The sequence below is a fragment of the Danio rerio genome, chromosome 5 (genome assembly GCF_052040795.2).
Source record: "Danio rerio strain M-AB ecotype USA chromosome 5, GRCz13ab, whole genome shotgun sequence".
NCBI lineage: Eukaryota > Metazoa > Chordata > Actinopteri > Cypriniformes > Danionidae > Danio > Danio rerio.
The window spans coordinates 14,135,583-14,152,585 of NC_141025.1; the positions used below are offsets into that span (position 1 = coordinate 14,135,583).

Here is a 17,003-nt window from a genome sequence, read left to right on the forward strand (position 1 = left end):
CTCATCTCAAAAACTCTTATCATCTATCCTAATCAACCATAGCCAAATATTTTCAACTATAATTTCATTATTATAAGAACATATTGCTATTGCATATTGCATATAGCATTTTTCTGGTAAATATAAGAAATTAATAATAATTTTAAAAGAAGCAGCTAGGACACCGTTTTTTTATAAGTGGGACATTTGAACTTTCAACTAAATGTCAGGTAAAAATCAACTAGCTGTTTTAGACTACAGTGTTATTCTCATACATACAGATAAAGTCAGAATTATTAGCCCCCTTTTGATTTTTTTTCCCCTTTTAAATATTTCCCAAATGATTTTTAACAGAGCAAGGAGTTTTCACAGTATGTCTGATTATATTTTTTCTTCTGGAGAAATTTTTATTTGTTTTAATTTGGCTATAATAAAAGCAGTTTTTAATTTTTTAAAACACATTTTTGGGACAAAATTATTAGCCCCTTTAAGCTAATTTTTTTCGATAATCTTCAGAACAAACCATCGTTATACAATAACTTGCCTAATTACCCTAACCTACCTAGTCACCTAGTGAAGCCTTTAAATGTCTCTTTAAGCTGTATAGAAGTGTCTTAAAAAATAACAAGTAAAATATTATTTACTGTCATCATGACAAAGAGAAAATAAATCAGTTAATAGAAATAAGTTTTTAAAACTATTATGCTTAGAAATGTTTTGAAACAATCTTCCCTCCGTTAAACAGAAATTGGGGAAAAAATAAACAGCGGCGCTAATAATTCAGGGGGGCGAATAGTTCTGACTTCAACTGTAATCTACACACGATGCAATGTGTGTTATTGTTATGTCAGGTGGCTGAATCAGAAAGCACCTGCACAAGCAAAGGTCGTAAACATGATCCTCTCTCTGTGTGTTATTGTGATGTTTTCCATATTTCTAACTGAGGTTACGAGCCTTGGGAAAACATCCAAAAGCCTCCACAGACACGTGAGCAAAGTCACACCTGCTTCCTTAAGACTGTGTACAAGGATATCCTTCAGTTTACATTCATAACAGCAAACTCCTGGCTCTGGTGAGTAAGGCTATATCCTCCTCAGCGACAATGATTGAGATCATAATAGTTTGGTAAAATGATTCATAATTAAAACTTATTTAAATGTTTGAGACAAGGCTTTCATCCACTAAATAGATGTTTATTAGTATGAAGCAGTGGGGAATGTAAAATATTAAAACATTTATGTAAAGTTTTACATTTGTTTCCCTGATCTGACATCTGAAAGATATTTCTAATGTTAAATAATTCCATTCAGAAGGACTCGTCCCTCTGCCCTAACACTTTCAAAGGGAATACGACATAGGGATGAGTCCTTTCTTATTGAAAACGCTGTGTGCAACACCAAACAACTTCCCCTGCACAAAGAATCATGGGGGTCCGTATTGTCCATCAGTTGTATCCTAAGAAATCTTTAATTCCAAAGGGCCCTTCGAAGTTGCCAGTTTTGAGTACTTGGTTTGGAATGACACTTCAAAATGGCAACTTGTTTTTATTCAGAAATGCCCTTCATTGGGCAACAAATCAAATGTACTGTTCATTTTATAAGTGTGGGTAAGCAGTTAGGTAAACCTATTTAAATGCCCATTAATATTAATCGCCCAATCTCATGTCAGCAACTTATTAAATTTAGGAGTGTTGTCATTGAGCATCAGCATATATAATAAATATGATTTATGTAATATATATATATTTTTTGGTTGCCAGATTGCAGCATCTGATGTATTGGGATATTTTATGTTTATATAGGACAACAAATACAGTGCATCCAGAAAGTATTCATAGCGCTTTACTTTTTTTCACATTTTTTATGTTACAGCCTTATTAAAAAATGGATTAAATTCATTTATATCCTCAAAATTCCACACACAATACCCCATAATGACGATGTGGAAAAAGGATATTTTTAAAATTGTTGCAAATTTGTTAAAAAAAAAAACCCTGAAAAATCACGTGTACGTAAGTATTCACAGCCTTTGCCTTGAAGCTCTAAATTGACCTCAGGTACATTATTTTCCACTGATCATCCTAGAGATGTTTCAGCAGCTTAATAATTAGAGTTCACCTGTGGTCAATTCAGTTGATTGAACATTATTTGAAAAGGCATACACCTGTCTGTATAAGGTCCCAGGGTGGACAGTGCATGTCAAAGCACAAACCAAGCATGAAGACAAAGAAATTGTCTCTAGACTACTGGGACAGAATTGTCTCGAGGCACAAGGCTGGGGAAGGTTATAGAAAAACTTCTGCTGCTCTGAAAGTTCTAATGTAAGTGGAAGATGTTTGGGACCACCAGAACTCTTCCTAGACCTGGCCGGCCATCTAAGCTAAGTGATTGGGGGATGGTCACTCTGCCTGAGCTCCAGCGTTCTTCTGTGGAGAGAGGAGAACCTTACAGAAGGACAACCATCTGTGCAGGGTCTGTCAATCAGGTCTGTATGGTAGAGTGGCCAGACGAAAGCCACTCCCTACCTGGAATTTGCCAAAAAGCATCTAAATGACTCTCAGACCATAAGAAACTAAATTCTCTAGTCTGATAAAGCTAAAATTGAGCTCTTTAGAGTGAATGACAGGCGTTACGTTTGGAGAAAACCAGGCACCGCTCATCACCAGGCTAATACCATCCCTACAGTGAAGAATTGTGGTGGCAGCATCATGCTGTGAAGATGTTTTTCAGCAGCAGGAACTGGAAGACTAGTCAGGATAGAGGGAAAGATGAATGCAGCAATGTACAGAGACATCCTGAAGGAAAACCTGCTTAAGAGTGCTCATGACCTTAGACTGGGGTGAAGGTTCATCCTCCAGCAGTATCAATGGAGTGGCTTCACAACAACTCTGTGAATGTCCATGAGTGGCCCAGCCAGAGCCCATACCTAAATCATATTAAACATCTATGGAGAGATCTGAAAATGGCTGTACACCATCACTTCCCATCCAACCTGATAGAGCTTGAGAGGTACTGCAAAGAGGAATGGGGAAAAAATCCAAAAGACAGGTGTGCCAAGCTTGTGGCATCATATTCAAAATGACTTGAGGCTGTAATTTCTGCCAAAGGTGCATCAACAAAGTATTGAGCAAAGGCTGTGAATACTTATGCGCATGTAATTTTTCAGTTTTTTTTTATTTTTAATAAATTTTTAACAATTTAAAAAAATCTTTTTTCACATTGTCATTATGGGCTATTGTGTGTAGAATTTTGAGGAAATAATTGAATTTAATCCATTTTGGAACAAGCCTGTAACATAAAAAAATGTGGAAAAAGTTAAGTGCTATGAATATTTTCTGGATGCCCTGTACTTAACATATTGACGAAAAAGTGGCTAATTCATTCAAATGCATATGATGTCAGTCATACTAAATATATGACCTTTCAAAACATGACATGCTCCTAACCCCGCCTTAAATTACCTGGGTTTGACCAATTGATACTAAAGGGTAATACCAAAATTTATAAACACCACGACAACAGATGTTTTAGGTTAATTATAACTATTTCAAATAAGTCTATAATGTTTTAACAATTAAAAAAAAAACTCATACAAGCCATTTGAAGTCAGTGTAATGTAATTTAAGTTAAAATGACTTATGAGTGTAATTTGATTCAGCTTAAAAATGTAACGTAATTAGTATTTTCTACAGTGTACGAATTATCCACTAAGGTGATTAATTTCGGGCAGATTGCGTTGTTAATGCCTCTAGTCAGAGGATAGATAGGCAACAGTCACTCAACCACTTGATACAACTAAGGTCAGCAAAAGAGCATCTCTGAACACACAACACAACTAAATGGTAAAAGGGATACAGCTGCGGATACATGAGCATGGATACATGAACATAGCATAGGCTACTGTTTGTGACACTGTTCTAAGTAACACAGTTTCTTTTTAAGCAACTTTAGATTTTAACATTTAATGTTACTTTTTCCCACTGGTCATGGGTAATTTTTTTTAGTACTGGGCAAAAATGTATCGCAATTAATTGCATCCAGAGTTTGTTTTGACTTAAAATATGTATGTGTGCTGTGTATGTTTTACTTTGTATATATAAATACACACATGCATATTTGAGAAAATGTCTATTTATATTTAGATAATAAATCTATGTTTGTTGCAGCCTGATCTCACGAGAAAGTGTATCTATTTTTTTTTTTTTGTTAGTTTAGTGGCTAATTTGTACAAATTCGTACAAGTTCAGTTGTACGAAAATTAACCTTTTTAAAAAGGAGGCGTGGCACCAATCCCCACCCTTAAACCCAACCGTTATTGTGGGATAAGCAAATCGTACTAAATTGTATGAATGAGATTGAACAAGTTCATGTGAATTAGCAACTAAATCAAAAGTTACGAATTACCATGAGACTGTGTTGTATGTGATGCAGATACAATAAAATTTAAATATCTCTGTAACAAAACTGTTTTGTATAATTATATATGTATGTGTGTGTATCATATTAATTCATTCATTCATTTTCTTTTCGGCTTAGTCCCTTTATTAATCCGGGGTCGCCACAGCAGAATGAACCACCAACTTATTCAACACGTTTTACGCAGCAGATGCCCTTCCAGCTGCAACCCATCACTGGAAAACAATCCATACACAGTCTTTCACACTCATACACTATGGACAATTTAGCTTACCCAATTCACCTGTACCGCATGTCTTTGAACTCAGGGGGAAACTAGGGTACCCGGAGGAAACCCACGCAAACACGGGGAGAACATGCAAACTCCACACAGAAACGCCAACTGACCCAGCCGAGGCTCAAACCAGCGACCTTCTTGCTGTGAGGCAAAGCACTACCTACTGCACCACTGTGTGGTATATATATATATATATATATATATATATATATATATATACATATATATATATACATATATATATATATATATACATATATATATATATATACATATATATATATATATATATATATATATATATACATATATATATATATATATATATATATATATATACACATATATACATATATATATATATACATATATATATATATATATATATATATATATATATATATATATATATATATACATATATATATATATACATATATATACATATATATATATATATATACATATATATATATATATATATATATATATATATATATATATACATATATATATATACATATATATATATATATATATATATATATATATATATACATATATATATATATATATATATATATATATATATATATATATATATATATATATATATATATATATATATATACTACACACATATATCATGTCAAAACAAACTTTTATTTTGGATGCGATTAATCATGATTAATCTTTGCCCAGCACTAGTAATTTTATAAACAATATAAATAGTTCTTGCTTACTTATGGTAACCACACATTTAACCTTGTAGCAGATGAGCTACAGCAACAGCAGCAGCAGAAGAACACACAGCAAGGACTCTTGTCAGATTAAAAAAGCAAACTGAGACTACATTTCATATGGTTACACCAAAACTAGACAATAAAAGACTAAAAATGTCTTCATTTCTCCGTTCCTTAGATGGTAGGGCCAGAATTTGGCATTTAAACAAGATTAAACAAAGATCCATCCATCCCCGCATCAAATGCCCTGTACATGTGGCGTTGTTTTAATCACACCTTGTAGAGGGCGCTACAACTCCGGAAAAGGAAATTACATTTTGATGTCTTCAGTCGGTCATTCGCTCCTCAGCGCTGGACTAATGGCACTAAAGAGGCACTTATAATGGCCAAAACCGCGTTATAAAATGGGTAAGCTACCTCTACATCACTACTGCTAGCTAGGCGTATAGAACAAACCCGTATGATAAATGATAGGACACTGGTTTGTTTCTAAGAATCCTGGTTATTCATAAGGTTACATTAAACGCTATCCATTAATCAGTATACGTGTATAAGTTACGTTAGGTCTTTAATTGTCAGTGTACATCGTAAATTCAGTGGCAGCTGTCCGTGCTAACACCGCTGAAGTGAATTAAAAGGTTAGTCTGTATTTTTTTCCACCAGCCGGTGTTTTCCCCGGTAACGTTAATCAGCTTTCTGCGGCGGAGACAACGCATCATCGCTTCGTTTTATATTTGAACAGATATCATTATCGTTTGAATGACGTGGGTTTCATAGTAACGATTCATAATATTGATGCGTTTCCTGTTGGAAATGACTTTCATTAACAGACTCTCCCAGACTGCCTGAGGTCGTATTGGACAATTGACCGCAGTCAAGTAAGCCGCCACATGAGAACAACCGGTCAAGCTAGCCACCTCCAGTATTTTAATGCACTTCTGTTTGAGGAATTACGGTACAGAAGCTAGAGCAGTCAGAAACCTCACAAAGACATATATTTCAGCGGTTATTGGCCAAATGTGTCTAGTAAAAAGAAAACATGCATTATTTAAATCATAAATGTACCTTTTAAAATAAATATGAAAATATAAAACATTGAAATACATTTATTGCAGAGTTTTTTGAAGTTTTGCAAAAGTCTGCCAGAATAATTTAACACTGATTGAACTCATGCTTTTTTCACTGATATTAATAATTTCTTTAGACTTGACATGACATTTATGCCAACTTACAAGGCAAAAACAAAATGAAGTCTGCAAAAAACACCTGTTTTTTACTGCTATTGCTGAGAATTCTGCCATAGTTGACATGAAATATTCAATTAATTCTATTTCAGGATGACCTTGAATCAATTTCCATGCCAAAGGTGATTGGCATTTACAGCTGAATATGGCAGAAAAATAAAGGCAAAGTCTGCAAGAATACATCACTGATCATTTTCTGCTTTTTATACATGCACTAATAAAATTTCTTCAGAGTTGACAAGACATTTCAATAAATTCTAATTCAGGATGACCTTGATTCTTTCCATGGGAAATTTTATTGGCATTTACAGCTGAATATGGCAGAAAAATAAAGTGTGGAGAAGTACATTACATCACTGATTTTTTTTCTTGCTTTTGAGTTGACATGAAATATTCAATGAACTCTGAATCAGGATGGCCTTGACTCTTTACACACCAACTTTCATATAGAATTACTGCTGAATTTGGCAGAAAAATGGAGACAAAGCAAAAAAATTACATCACATCATCTTCTGCTTTATTTACCTGCACTATTGAAATTCTGTTAGAGTAGACAAAAAATGTCTAATCAATTCTAATTCAGAATGCCCCTGACTCTCCCCATGCCAACATTCTTAATGATTTACAGCTGAATTTGGCAGAAAAATAAAGATAAAGTATGGCGAAGTACATTACATCACTGATCATTTCTTGCTTTTTCTACTGCTATAATTAAAAATTCTTTAAAGTTGACATGAAATAGTCAATAAATTCTCATTTAGGAAGACACTGACTCTTTACATACCAACTTTCACATAGAAATACTGCTGAATTTGGCAGAAAAATAAGGACAAAGTATAGAGTAGTACATTACATCACTGATCATTTCTTGCTTTTTCAAGTCATATAATTAAAAATTCTTCAAAGTTGACATAAAATATTCAATAAATTCTCATTTAGGAGAACACTGACTCATTACATGCCAACTTTCACATAGAAATACTGCTGAATTTGGCAGAAAAATAAGGACAAAGTCTGCCAAAAAATTACATCACTGATCTTTTCTTGCTTTTTCTACTGCTATAACTAAAATTCTTTCAGAGTTGACATGAAATAATCAATAAATTCTCATTTAGGAAGACACTGACTCTTTACATACCAACTTTCACATAGAAATACTGCTGAATTTGGCAGAAAAATAAGGACAAAGTCTGTAAAAAAATATTACATCACTGATCATTTCCTGATTTTTCTAGTGCTGTAATTAAAGTTCCTTCAGAGTTGACATGAAATAATTAATAAATTCTCATTTAGGAGGACACTGACTCTTTACATACCAACTTTCACAAAGAAATACTGCTGAATTTGGCAGAAAAATAAGGACAAAGTATAGAGTAGTACATTACATCACTGATCATTTCCTGCTTTTTCAAGTCATATAATTAAAAATTCTTTAAAGTTGACATGAAATAGTCAATAAATTCTCATTTAGGAGGACACTGACTCTTTACATACCAACTTTCACAAAGAAATACTGCTGAATTTGGCAGAAAAATGGAGACAAAGTCTGCCAAAAAAATTACATCACTGATCATTTCTTGCTTTTTCTACTGCTATAACTAAAATTCCTTCAGAGTTGACATGAAATAATCAATAAATTCTCATTTAGGAGGACACTGACTCTTTACATACCAACTTTCACATAGAAATACTGCTGAATTTGGCAGAAAAATAAGGACAAAGTATAGAGTAGTACATTACATCACTGATCATTTCTTGCTTTTTCAAGTCATATAATTAAAAATTCTTCAAAGTTGACATGAAATATTCAATAAATTCTCATTTAGGAGGACACTGACTCATTACATACCAACTTTCACATAGAAATACTGCTGAATTTGGCAGAAAAGATGAGACAAAGTCTGTAAAAATATTACATCACTGATCATTTCCTGATTTTTCTAGTGCTGTAATTAAAATTCCTTCAGAGTTGACATGAAATAATTAATAAATTCTCATTTAGGAGGACACTGACTCTTTACATACCAACTTTCACATAGAAATACTGCTGAATTTGGCAGAAAAGTTGAGACAAAGTCTGCAAAAAAAAAAAAAAATACATCACTGATCCTTTCTTGCTTTTTCTACTGCTATAATTAAAATTCCTTCAGAGTTGACATGAAATAATTAATAAATTCTAATTGAGGATGACATTGACTCTTTCCATGGCATTTTTTTATTTAGATTTAAATTTACAGCATTTACAGCTGATTTTTTTAGAAAAATAAAGTGTGCAAGAGAACATTGTGCAGAAGGAAAAAAAGATTTATCCAAAACCAATGTTAACCAACTTAAAACACAGGTTCAGTCATTAGGCCAAAATCATTTACTATGATTTACAAGTTGAAAAAGTTTTCTGAAGCTTGTGAAAATTTGTCTTCAGAATGTTTTTAATTTAAACAGTAGGCTATAGCCTACGTTGCTATTTTAGGCCTATATGCACAATTTCCAAAGTGTTTTGAGTATAATGTTAAAAGTAATTTTTAAAAAATACAAGTAATCACTTTTGTTAAATTTAATTTCTGAAACCAAATGTAATTTTTTAGACAATAAATAAATCATTTGTATCCAGGCTATATAAAAGTAAATGTTATTGTAAGTGGTTTTTATTTTGTTAACAATATAGAAAAATATGGATGATTATTAATAATATTATAAAAAGAAAGTAAACATCATTCATTCATTCATTCATTTTACGTAGTCCCTGACTAATCGGGTCGCCACAGAAAGGACAAATCTTTCAATGTTAATTAAGTAGGCTAAGAAAAAGATGAACAATTGTAAGCAAATAAGCTATTAGTTTGTCCTCAATTGTCCTCATGCAACTCATATTGCAAAAAATGAAATTGAATAAAAAAAATAATTGTAGACTAGGGCGTAAGGTGGCGCAGTGGGTTGCATGATTACTTTACAGCAAGAAGGTTGCTGGTTGAAACCTCGGCTGGGTCAATTGGCATTTCTGTGTGGAGTTTGCGTGTTCTCCCCTTGTCCTTGTGGGTTTCTTCAGGATGCTGCAGTTTCTCCCACAAGTCCAAAGACGTGCTATAGGGGAATTGAGTAAGCTAAATTGGCCATAGTGTATGTGTGATTGGATGTGTATGGGTGTTTCCCAGTGATGGGTTGCAGCTGGAAGTTCATCCACTGTGTAAAACGTGCTGGATAAGTTGGCGGTACATTCCACTGTGGCGACCTCGTATTAATAAAGTGACTAAGCTAAAAAGAAAATGAATGAATAAAGAATATGAAATTAGGTGTGTTGTAATGTATTTTAAGATACTTTATATAAAATGTTTACCATAAAACCGTCTGAAACTTAAAATAGACAGAATCTTTTTTTTTAAGAGTATTTATCAAAAACACCATGTTAACGCCAAAGCATAAAAAGCCATAAGAAAAAATTCTGTTATAATCAGTGATGCATGTTGGCAGTCAAGGTCATTTTGAAGAATAAATTGTTGAACAATTCTTGCCAACTGAGAGAATTTCAATAAATAGCAGTAGACAAGCAGGAAACGGTCAGTAATGCATTATTGCAGATTTTTATGTTTAATTTTCTGCCAAATTCAGTTGTATAGCCTAGAGTTAATATGTAAAGAGTCAGTTTCATACTAAATGAGAATTTATTTATTATTTTCTGTCGACTGTAATAGCAGTAGAAAAGCAAGAAATGATCAGTGATATAATGTACTTTTGCATATTTTATCTTTATTTTTCTGCCAAGTTCAGCAGTATTTCTATGTGAAAGTTGGTATGTAAAGAGTCAGTGTCCTCCTAAATGAGAATTTATTAATTATTTCATGTCAACTCTGAAGGAATTTTAATTATAGCAGTAGAAAAATCAGGAAATGATCAGTGATGTAATATTTTTTACAGACTTTGTCCTTATTTTTCTGCCAAATTCAGCAGTATTTCTATGTGAAAGTTGGTATGTAATGAGTCAGTGTCTTCCTAAATGAGAATTTATTAATTATTTCATGTCAACTCTGAAGAATTTTTAATTATAGCAGTAGAAAATGCAAGAAATGATCAGTGATGTAATTTTTTTGCAGACTTTGTCTCATCTTTTCTGCCAAATTCAGCAGTATTTCTATGTGAAAGTTGGTATGTAAAGAGTCAGTGTCCTCCTAAATGAGAATTTATTGAATATTTCATGTCAACTTTGAAGAATTTTTAATTATATGACTTGAAAAAGCAAGAAATGATCAGTGATGTAATGTACTTCTCCATACTTGATCTTTATTTTTCTGCCAAATTCAGCAGTATTTCTATGTGAAAGTTGGTATGTAAAGAGTCAGTGTTCTCCTAAATAAGAATTTATTGATTATTTCATGTCAACTCTGAAGGAATTTTAGTTATAGCAGTAGAAAAAGCAAGAAAGGATCAGTGATGTAATTTTTTTGGCAGACTTTGTCTCCATTTTTCTGCCAAATTCAGCAGTATTTCTATATGAAAGTTGGTATGTATAGAGTCAATGTCCTCCTAAATGAGAATTTATTGACTATTTCATGTCAACTTTAAAGAATTTTTAATTATAGCAGTAGAAAAAGCAAGAAATGATCAGTGATGTAATGTACTTCGCCATACTTTATCTTTATTTTTCTGCCAAATTCAGCTGTAAATCATTAAGAATGTTGGCATGGGGAGAGTCAGGGGCATTCTGAATTAGAATTGATTAGACATTTTTTGTCAACTCTAACAGAATTTCAATAGTGCAGGTAAATAAAGCAGAAGATGATGTGATGTAATTTTTTTGCTTTGTCTCCATTTTTCTGCCAAATTCAGCAGTAATTCTATATGAAAGTTGGTATGTAAAGAGTCAGTGTCCTCCTAAATGAGAATTTATTAATTATTTCATGTCAACTCTGAAGGAACTTTAATTACAGCACTAGAAAAATCAGGAAATGATCAGTGATGTAATATTTTTTTACAGACTTTGTCCTTATTTTTCTGCCAAATTCAGCAGTATTTCTATGTGAAAGTTGGTATGTAAAGAGTCAGTGTCTTCCTAAATGAGAATTTATTGATTATTTCATGTCAACTCTGAAAGAATTTTAGTTATAGCAGTAGAAAAAGCAAGAAAGGATCAGTGATGTAATTTTTTGGCAGACTTTGTCCTTATTTTTCTGCCAAATTCAGCAGTATTTCTTTGTGAAAGTTGGTATGTAAACAGTCAGTGTCCTCCTAAATGAGAATTTATTGACTATTTCATGTCAACTTTAAAGAATTTTTAATTATAGCAGTAGAAAAAGCAAGAAAGGATCAGTGATGTAATGTACTTCGCCATACTTTATCTTTATTTTTCTGCCAAATTCAGCTGTAAATCATTAAGAATGTTGGCATGGGGAGAGTCAGGGGCATTCTGAATTAGAATTGATTAGACATTTTTTGTCAACTCTAACAGAATTTCAATAGTGCAGGTAAATAAAGCAGAAGATGATGTGATGTAATTTTTTTGCTTTGTCTCCATTTTTCTGCCAAATTCAGCAGTAATTCTATATGAAAGTTGGTGTGTAAAGAGTCAAGGCCATCCTGATTCAGAGTTCATTGAATATTTCATGTCAACTCAAAAGCAAGAAAAAAAATCAGTGATGTAATGTACTTCTCCACACTTTATTTTTCTGCCATATTCAGCTGTAAATGCCAATAAAATTTCCCATGGAAAGAATCAAGGTCATCCTGAATTAGAATTTATTGAAATGTCTTGTCAACTCTGAAGAAATTTTATTAGTGCATGTATAAAAAGCAGAAAATGATCAGTGATGTATTCTTGCAGACTTTGCCTTTATTTTTCTGCCATATTCAGCTGTAAATGCCAATCACCTTTGGCATGGAAATTGATTCAAGGTCATCCTGAAATAGAATTAATTGAATATTTCATGTCAACTATGGCAGAATTCTCAGCAATAGCAGTAAAAAACAGGTGTTTTTTGCAGACTTCATTTTGTTTTTGCCTTGTAAGTTGGCATAAATGTCATGTCAAGTCTAAAGAAATTATTAATATCAGTGAAAAAAGCATGAGTTCAATCAGTGTTAAATTATTCTGGCAGACTTTTGCAAAACTTCAAAAAACTCTGCAATAAATGTATTTCAATGTTTTATATTTTCATATTTATTTTAAAAGGTACATTTATGATTTAAATAATGCATGTTTTCTTTTTACTAGACACATTTGGCCAATAACCGCTGAAATATATGTCTTTGTGAGGTTTTTGACTGCTCTAGCTTCTGTACCGTAATTCCTCAAACAGAAGTGCATTAAAATACTGGAGGTGGCTAGCTTGACCGGTTGTTCTCATGTGGCGGCTCACTTGACTGCGGTGACAATTGTCTTATTTAAGGTCGGTAATTAGATTTAGAGATATTTTATTTGTTATTGAGTCTACCACCATTTGTTGAATCTCTAAAGTATAACACAAGACAGGTGAGTAAACTTAATGTATTTGTGTATAGTTAGCCAGTATTTTAAAAAGTAAAACAATATTTAATTACTCTAACGTTTTATTATGGTTGAGTTCAGCACAAAAATAATAGGTAAGATTATAACAACTATTCATTTTCAGGTAGAAAATTAATAGATTTACTGACATAGTTGTCAAGAAAGATGAAAATAAATTAGTGACGTTTTAGTTCTTGCAAAACAATTAGTAATACTTATTATGTTTATAAAATATTTAAAATGATATTGTCATGCCATCTAAAGATTCATGTATGTCTATGTACAGTTGAAGTCAGAATTATTAACTCCCCTGAATTATTTGCCCCCCTGTTTATTTTTTCCCCAATTTCTGTTTAATGGAGAGATTTTTTTTCAACACATTTCTAACCATATTAGTTTTAATAACTCCTCTGTAATAACTGATTTATTTTATCTTTGCCATGATGACAGCACATAATATTTTACTAGATATTTTCAAGACACTTCTATACAGTTTAAAGAGACATTTAAAGGCTTAACTAGGTTAATTAGGTTAACTAGGAAGGTTAAAGTAGTTAGGCAAGTTATTGTATAACAATGGTTTGTTCTGTAGACTATCAGAAAAAAATATATAGCTTAAAGGGGCTAATACTTTTGACCCTTAAATAATAAAAACTGCCTTTATTCTAGCCGAAATAAAACAAATAAGACTTTCTCCAGAAGAAAAAATATAATCAGACATCATTAGGGAAATATTTAAAAAAGAAAAAAATTCTAAGAAGGGCTAATAATTCTGACTTCAACTGTACACATATATATTCACACACACACACACACACACACACACACACACACACACACACACACACACACACACACACACACACACACACACACACACACACACACACACACACACACACAACATAAACAATACCATACATAATATATATATATATAAATTAAAAAAAAATATATATATATATATATATTATAATATTGGAAAAAATGGACATTGTGAGATTTAGTTTTTCTGCCATATACAGTTAAAGTCAGAATTAATAGCTCCCCTATGAATTCAATTTTTTTTGACTCTCTCTCTCTCACTCTCTCTCTCTCTTTTCAAGAGTCAAACATGTTATTAGGTTTCTTAACCAAAGTCCAATGTAGGGCAATAAACATTTTTCCATCATAAAGCAATACAACGCCTTGCTTGTATTAAACATAAATCAATCAATTTTCTTTCTTTAGTAGACAAAGCACAACTGTCTTCATACATATTCAATATACATAATCCTGGACATACAGAATTGGAATGGAAGTAAAATTGTGAAATATATCGAGTCACCTCCACCTAAACTTTTTCTTCCTCCTCACACTCCCACACACAATAAAAATGTACATTGCATTAAAAGCAACGATCCAGGATATTAGGGTTTCATTTATTTAATCTTCCAGGAGTAATATTAGTCTCATTACCCAATTATATTGTAGTAATCTCAATCGCGAGTTCAATGTTGTAACAAGCATAAATAATAAATACAAAGATACAAATTAAATATACAGTATTGTCTGGTTTTCTGCAGAGTCTAATAGTATTAAGACACAGAAATTAAAATATCAAATGTAAAATAACACTAAAACCTTTCATTAAAGCATTCAACAACATCCGTTCTGGTCTCGGATCATATTTGAAAGACATTTTTGATCCACTTTAAATGTTGACTACTATAGTCTTCATTGTAGAAATGATTAAATGCAGTTATTCTTTGTTAAAGCTATACATTTGATCCTTTCTAGTGCCCACATGGTTTAAATTCGCTTGAAATCCTGCATAGTAACATGGAGGCCTAAAAATTGTTGTGTTTTCTGCTTAATTGCAATCCCTACGCAACATTGCAGATCCTGTGATGTGACTATTGCAGATTCGCACATTGTGATATCGATGCTGAAGCGATATATTGTGCAGCCCTATGTATAAGAAGTGATACCAGTTTGTGTTTTTCTCTTTCATCAGCTCGGCGAGGAGAAGATGCCTCAACCCAAAGTGAAGCTGGTGGTGACAGGAGATGATTTTGGGTACTGCGAGAGGAGAAATCAAGGGATTGTGGATTGTTTCAGAGCTGGTGGCATTTCCAATGTCTCTCTCCTGGTGAATGCAGTGTCAGCGAAACACGCGGCAGACCTGGCTAAAAGGTACTGCTGTTAAAACTGTCGCTACTTTTCATTTCAAGTCTCTTATGTTTATACAAAACTCCCTTCAGACAAGTGAACAGGTTAAACCTCCTGCCAAAGATAAGAGTAGGCCGACAGTAAAAGCTGATAGGGTAGATACTGTAGATAGTATAGAGGTAAGTTCTTGTGCACATGTGCTGACAATGTTTGTTTACTACAAAGTTGCAGGACGTGTTTCAGGGCTCCAGATTGTGAATCAGTGGTGCTGCCTGTGTAATAATGTTGGAGGCTGTGCTGGTGCCATGACTGATTTTACAAACTGATAAACTGTAACATTGTAGTACTCTGCAGATGCGTCACAGAATGCAACATTACTTATTTGAATTGCATACTGTATGGACTGTTTATCTTTTAGATTAAGCAAATGGGTTGTTTACATAAGCATTAAACAGTGCTGTTTGCATTCATTACACAGCCGTCTGACACAAACCACAAATTAAAAACTAATTTACAACACAACAATGACACAGAAAACCAGCAGAAACCTTAGCCCCTTTCACACATACAGACCTTTCCGGAAAATTGCCGGCAATTTTCCGGAAAGGTTGTATGTGTGAACAGGTCCTTTTTGAAAATACCGGTAAATTCGTTCGGGCTATTTTCCGAAAAGAGAAGTTGTAACATTACCGGCAATTTGCCGGAATGCTGCGCTGTGTGAATGCAGAAGGAAGATTGCCATAATAAGCGCGTGCATGTCTAGAACGTGCTGACGTGAGACGTCTGCTTTAGCCAATCACAACAGTCAGACGCATTTACGTCCGCGCGGTTTGTAAGAATAAAAGCCTTTGAATATTTTTCCAGACACATTTAGCTGCTAGAAGTTAGTCAGATCACGTTTATATGTTCTTCTTAATGCCAACTGTGTAAATAATCATCGATGAGATGCTTATGATAAGCCGTTGTTTGTTTACCTTCAAGCTTTGCGTGCGCCTGTGAAAAGCGCCTGCACACGCACATATTATGAACATCTCGACATGCGAAAGTGATCCTGCGAAAGTTGTTCACAATATTGATCATCCACAGAGTTTGTAATTTAGTAAAATGTTTACAAATACAAGCGCAGCCGTTTAAAGCTCATTTGTGGTTAATGATGTCAGAATTTACCGGTATTTTGGAATGGATGTGTGAATGCTCTTTTCCGGAAAATTTCCGTAACGTCCTCATCTGTGTGGACAGCGCTTTTTTGAATATAACGGTAAAGTCGTTCCGGAAATTTTCCAGAAATTTACCGGTATCACTGTGTGAAAGGGGCTCTTGTGCAACAAATCAGGATAATTTACAATTCACAAATCACTAACTATTACCATGCTTCCAGAAAACATTGCTTGCAAAAAATAGTGGATATTCAAATGAAATGTTATGTTAGGAATATATTAGAGTAATGCACTTTTTTGATTAAATAATATAAGTTTTTGTTTTTTCATAAGTGTAACTGAAAGCATAATGTAATAATAATAATAATAATAATAATAATAACTAATAATTTATATAGCGCTTTTCTAGACACTCAACGTGCTTTTCATATTGGGGAGAATCTCCTTATCCACCACCATTGTGTAGCATCCACTTGGATGATGTGACAGCAGCCATATTGGGCCAGACTGCACACTACAGACCAGCTGATTGGTAGAGAGGAGACAGAGTGATGATATGGGG

The 17,003-nt window shown here is 33.2% G+C and overlaps 1 protein-coding gene across 51 annotated transcripts in view; it reads left to right on the forward strand.

Moving 5' to 3' along the window:
• The window catches only part of ydjc (YdjC chitooligosaccharide deacetylase homolog), a 61,791-nt gene that overhangs the window by 31,575 nt on the left and 13,213 nt on the right, over positions 1 to 17,003 (forward strand). For 28 of the 51 annotated variants that reach the window (XR_015490468.1, XR_015490467.1, XR_015490471.1 and 25 more), the window contains exons 1-2: positions 5,708 to 5,822; positions 15,130 to 15,308. Coding sequence is in view for 11 of the 51 variants with exons in the window: in XM_087252639.1 (XP_087108765.1) it covers positions 15,145 to 15,308 (164 nt within the window). In the remaining 40 variants the exon portion in view is untranslated. Of the gene's footprint in view, positions 1 to 5,707; positions 6,293 to 13,016; positions 13,119 to 15,129; positions 15,309 to 17,003 lie in introns of those variants that run through there. The other 23 variants (XR_015490458.1, XR_015490475.1, XR_015490474.1 and 20 more) reach the window with 9 other exon arrangements.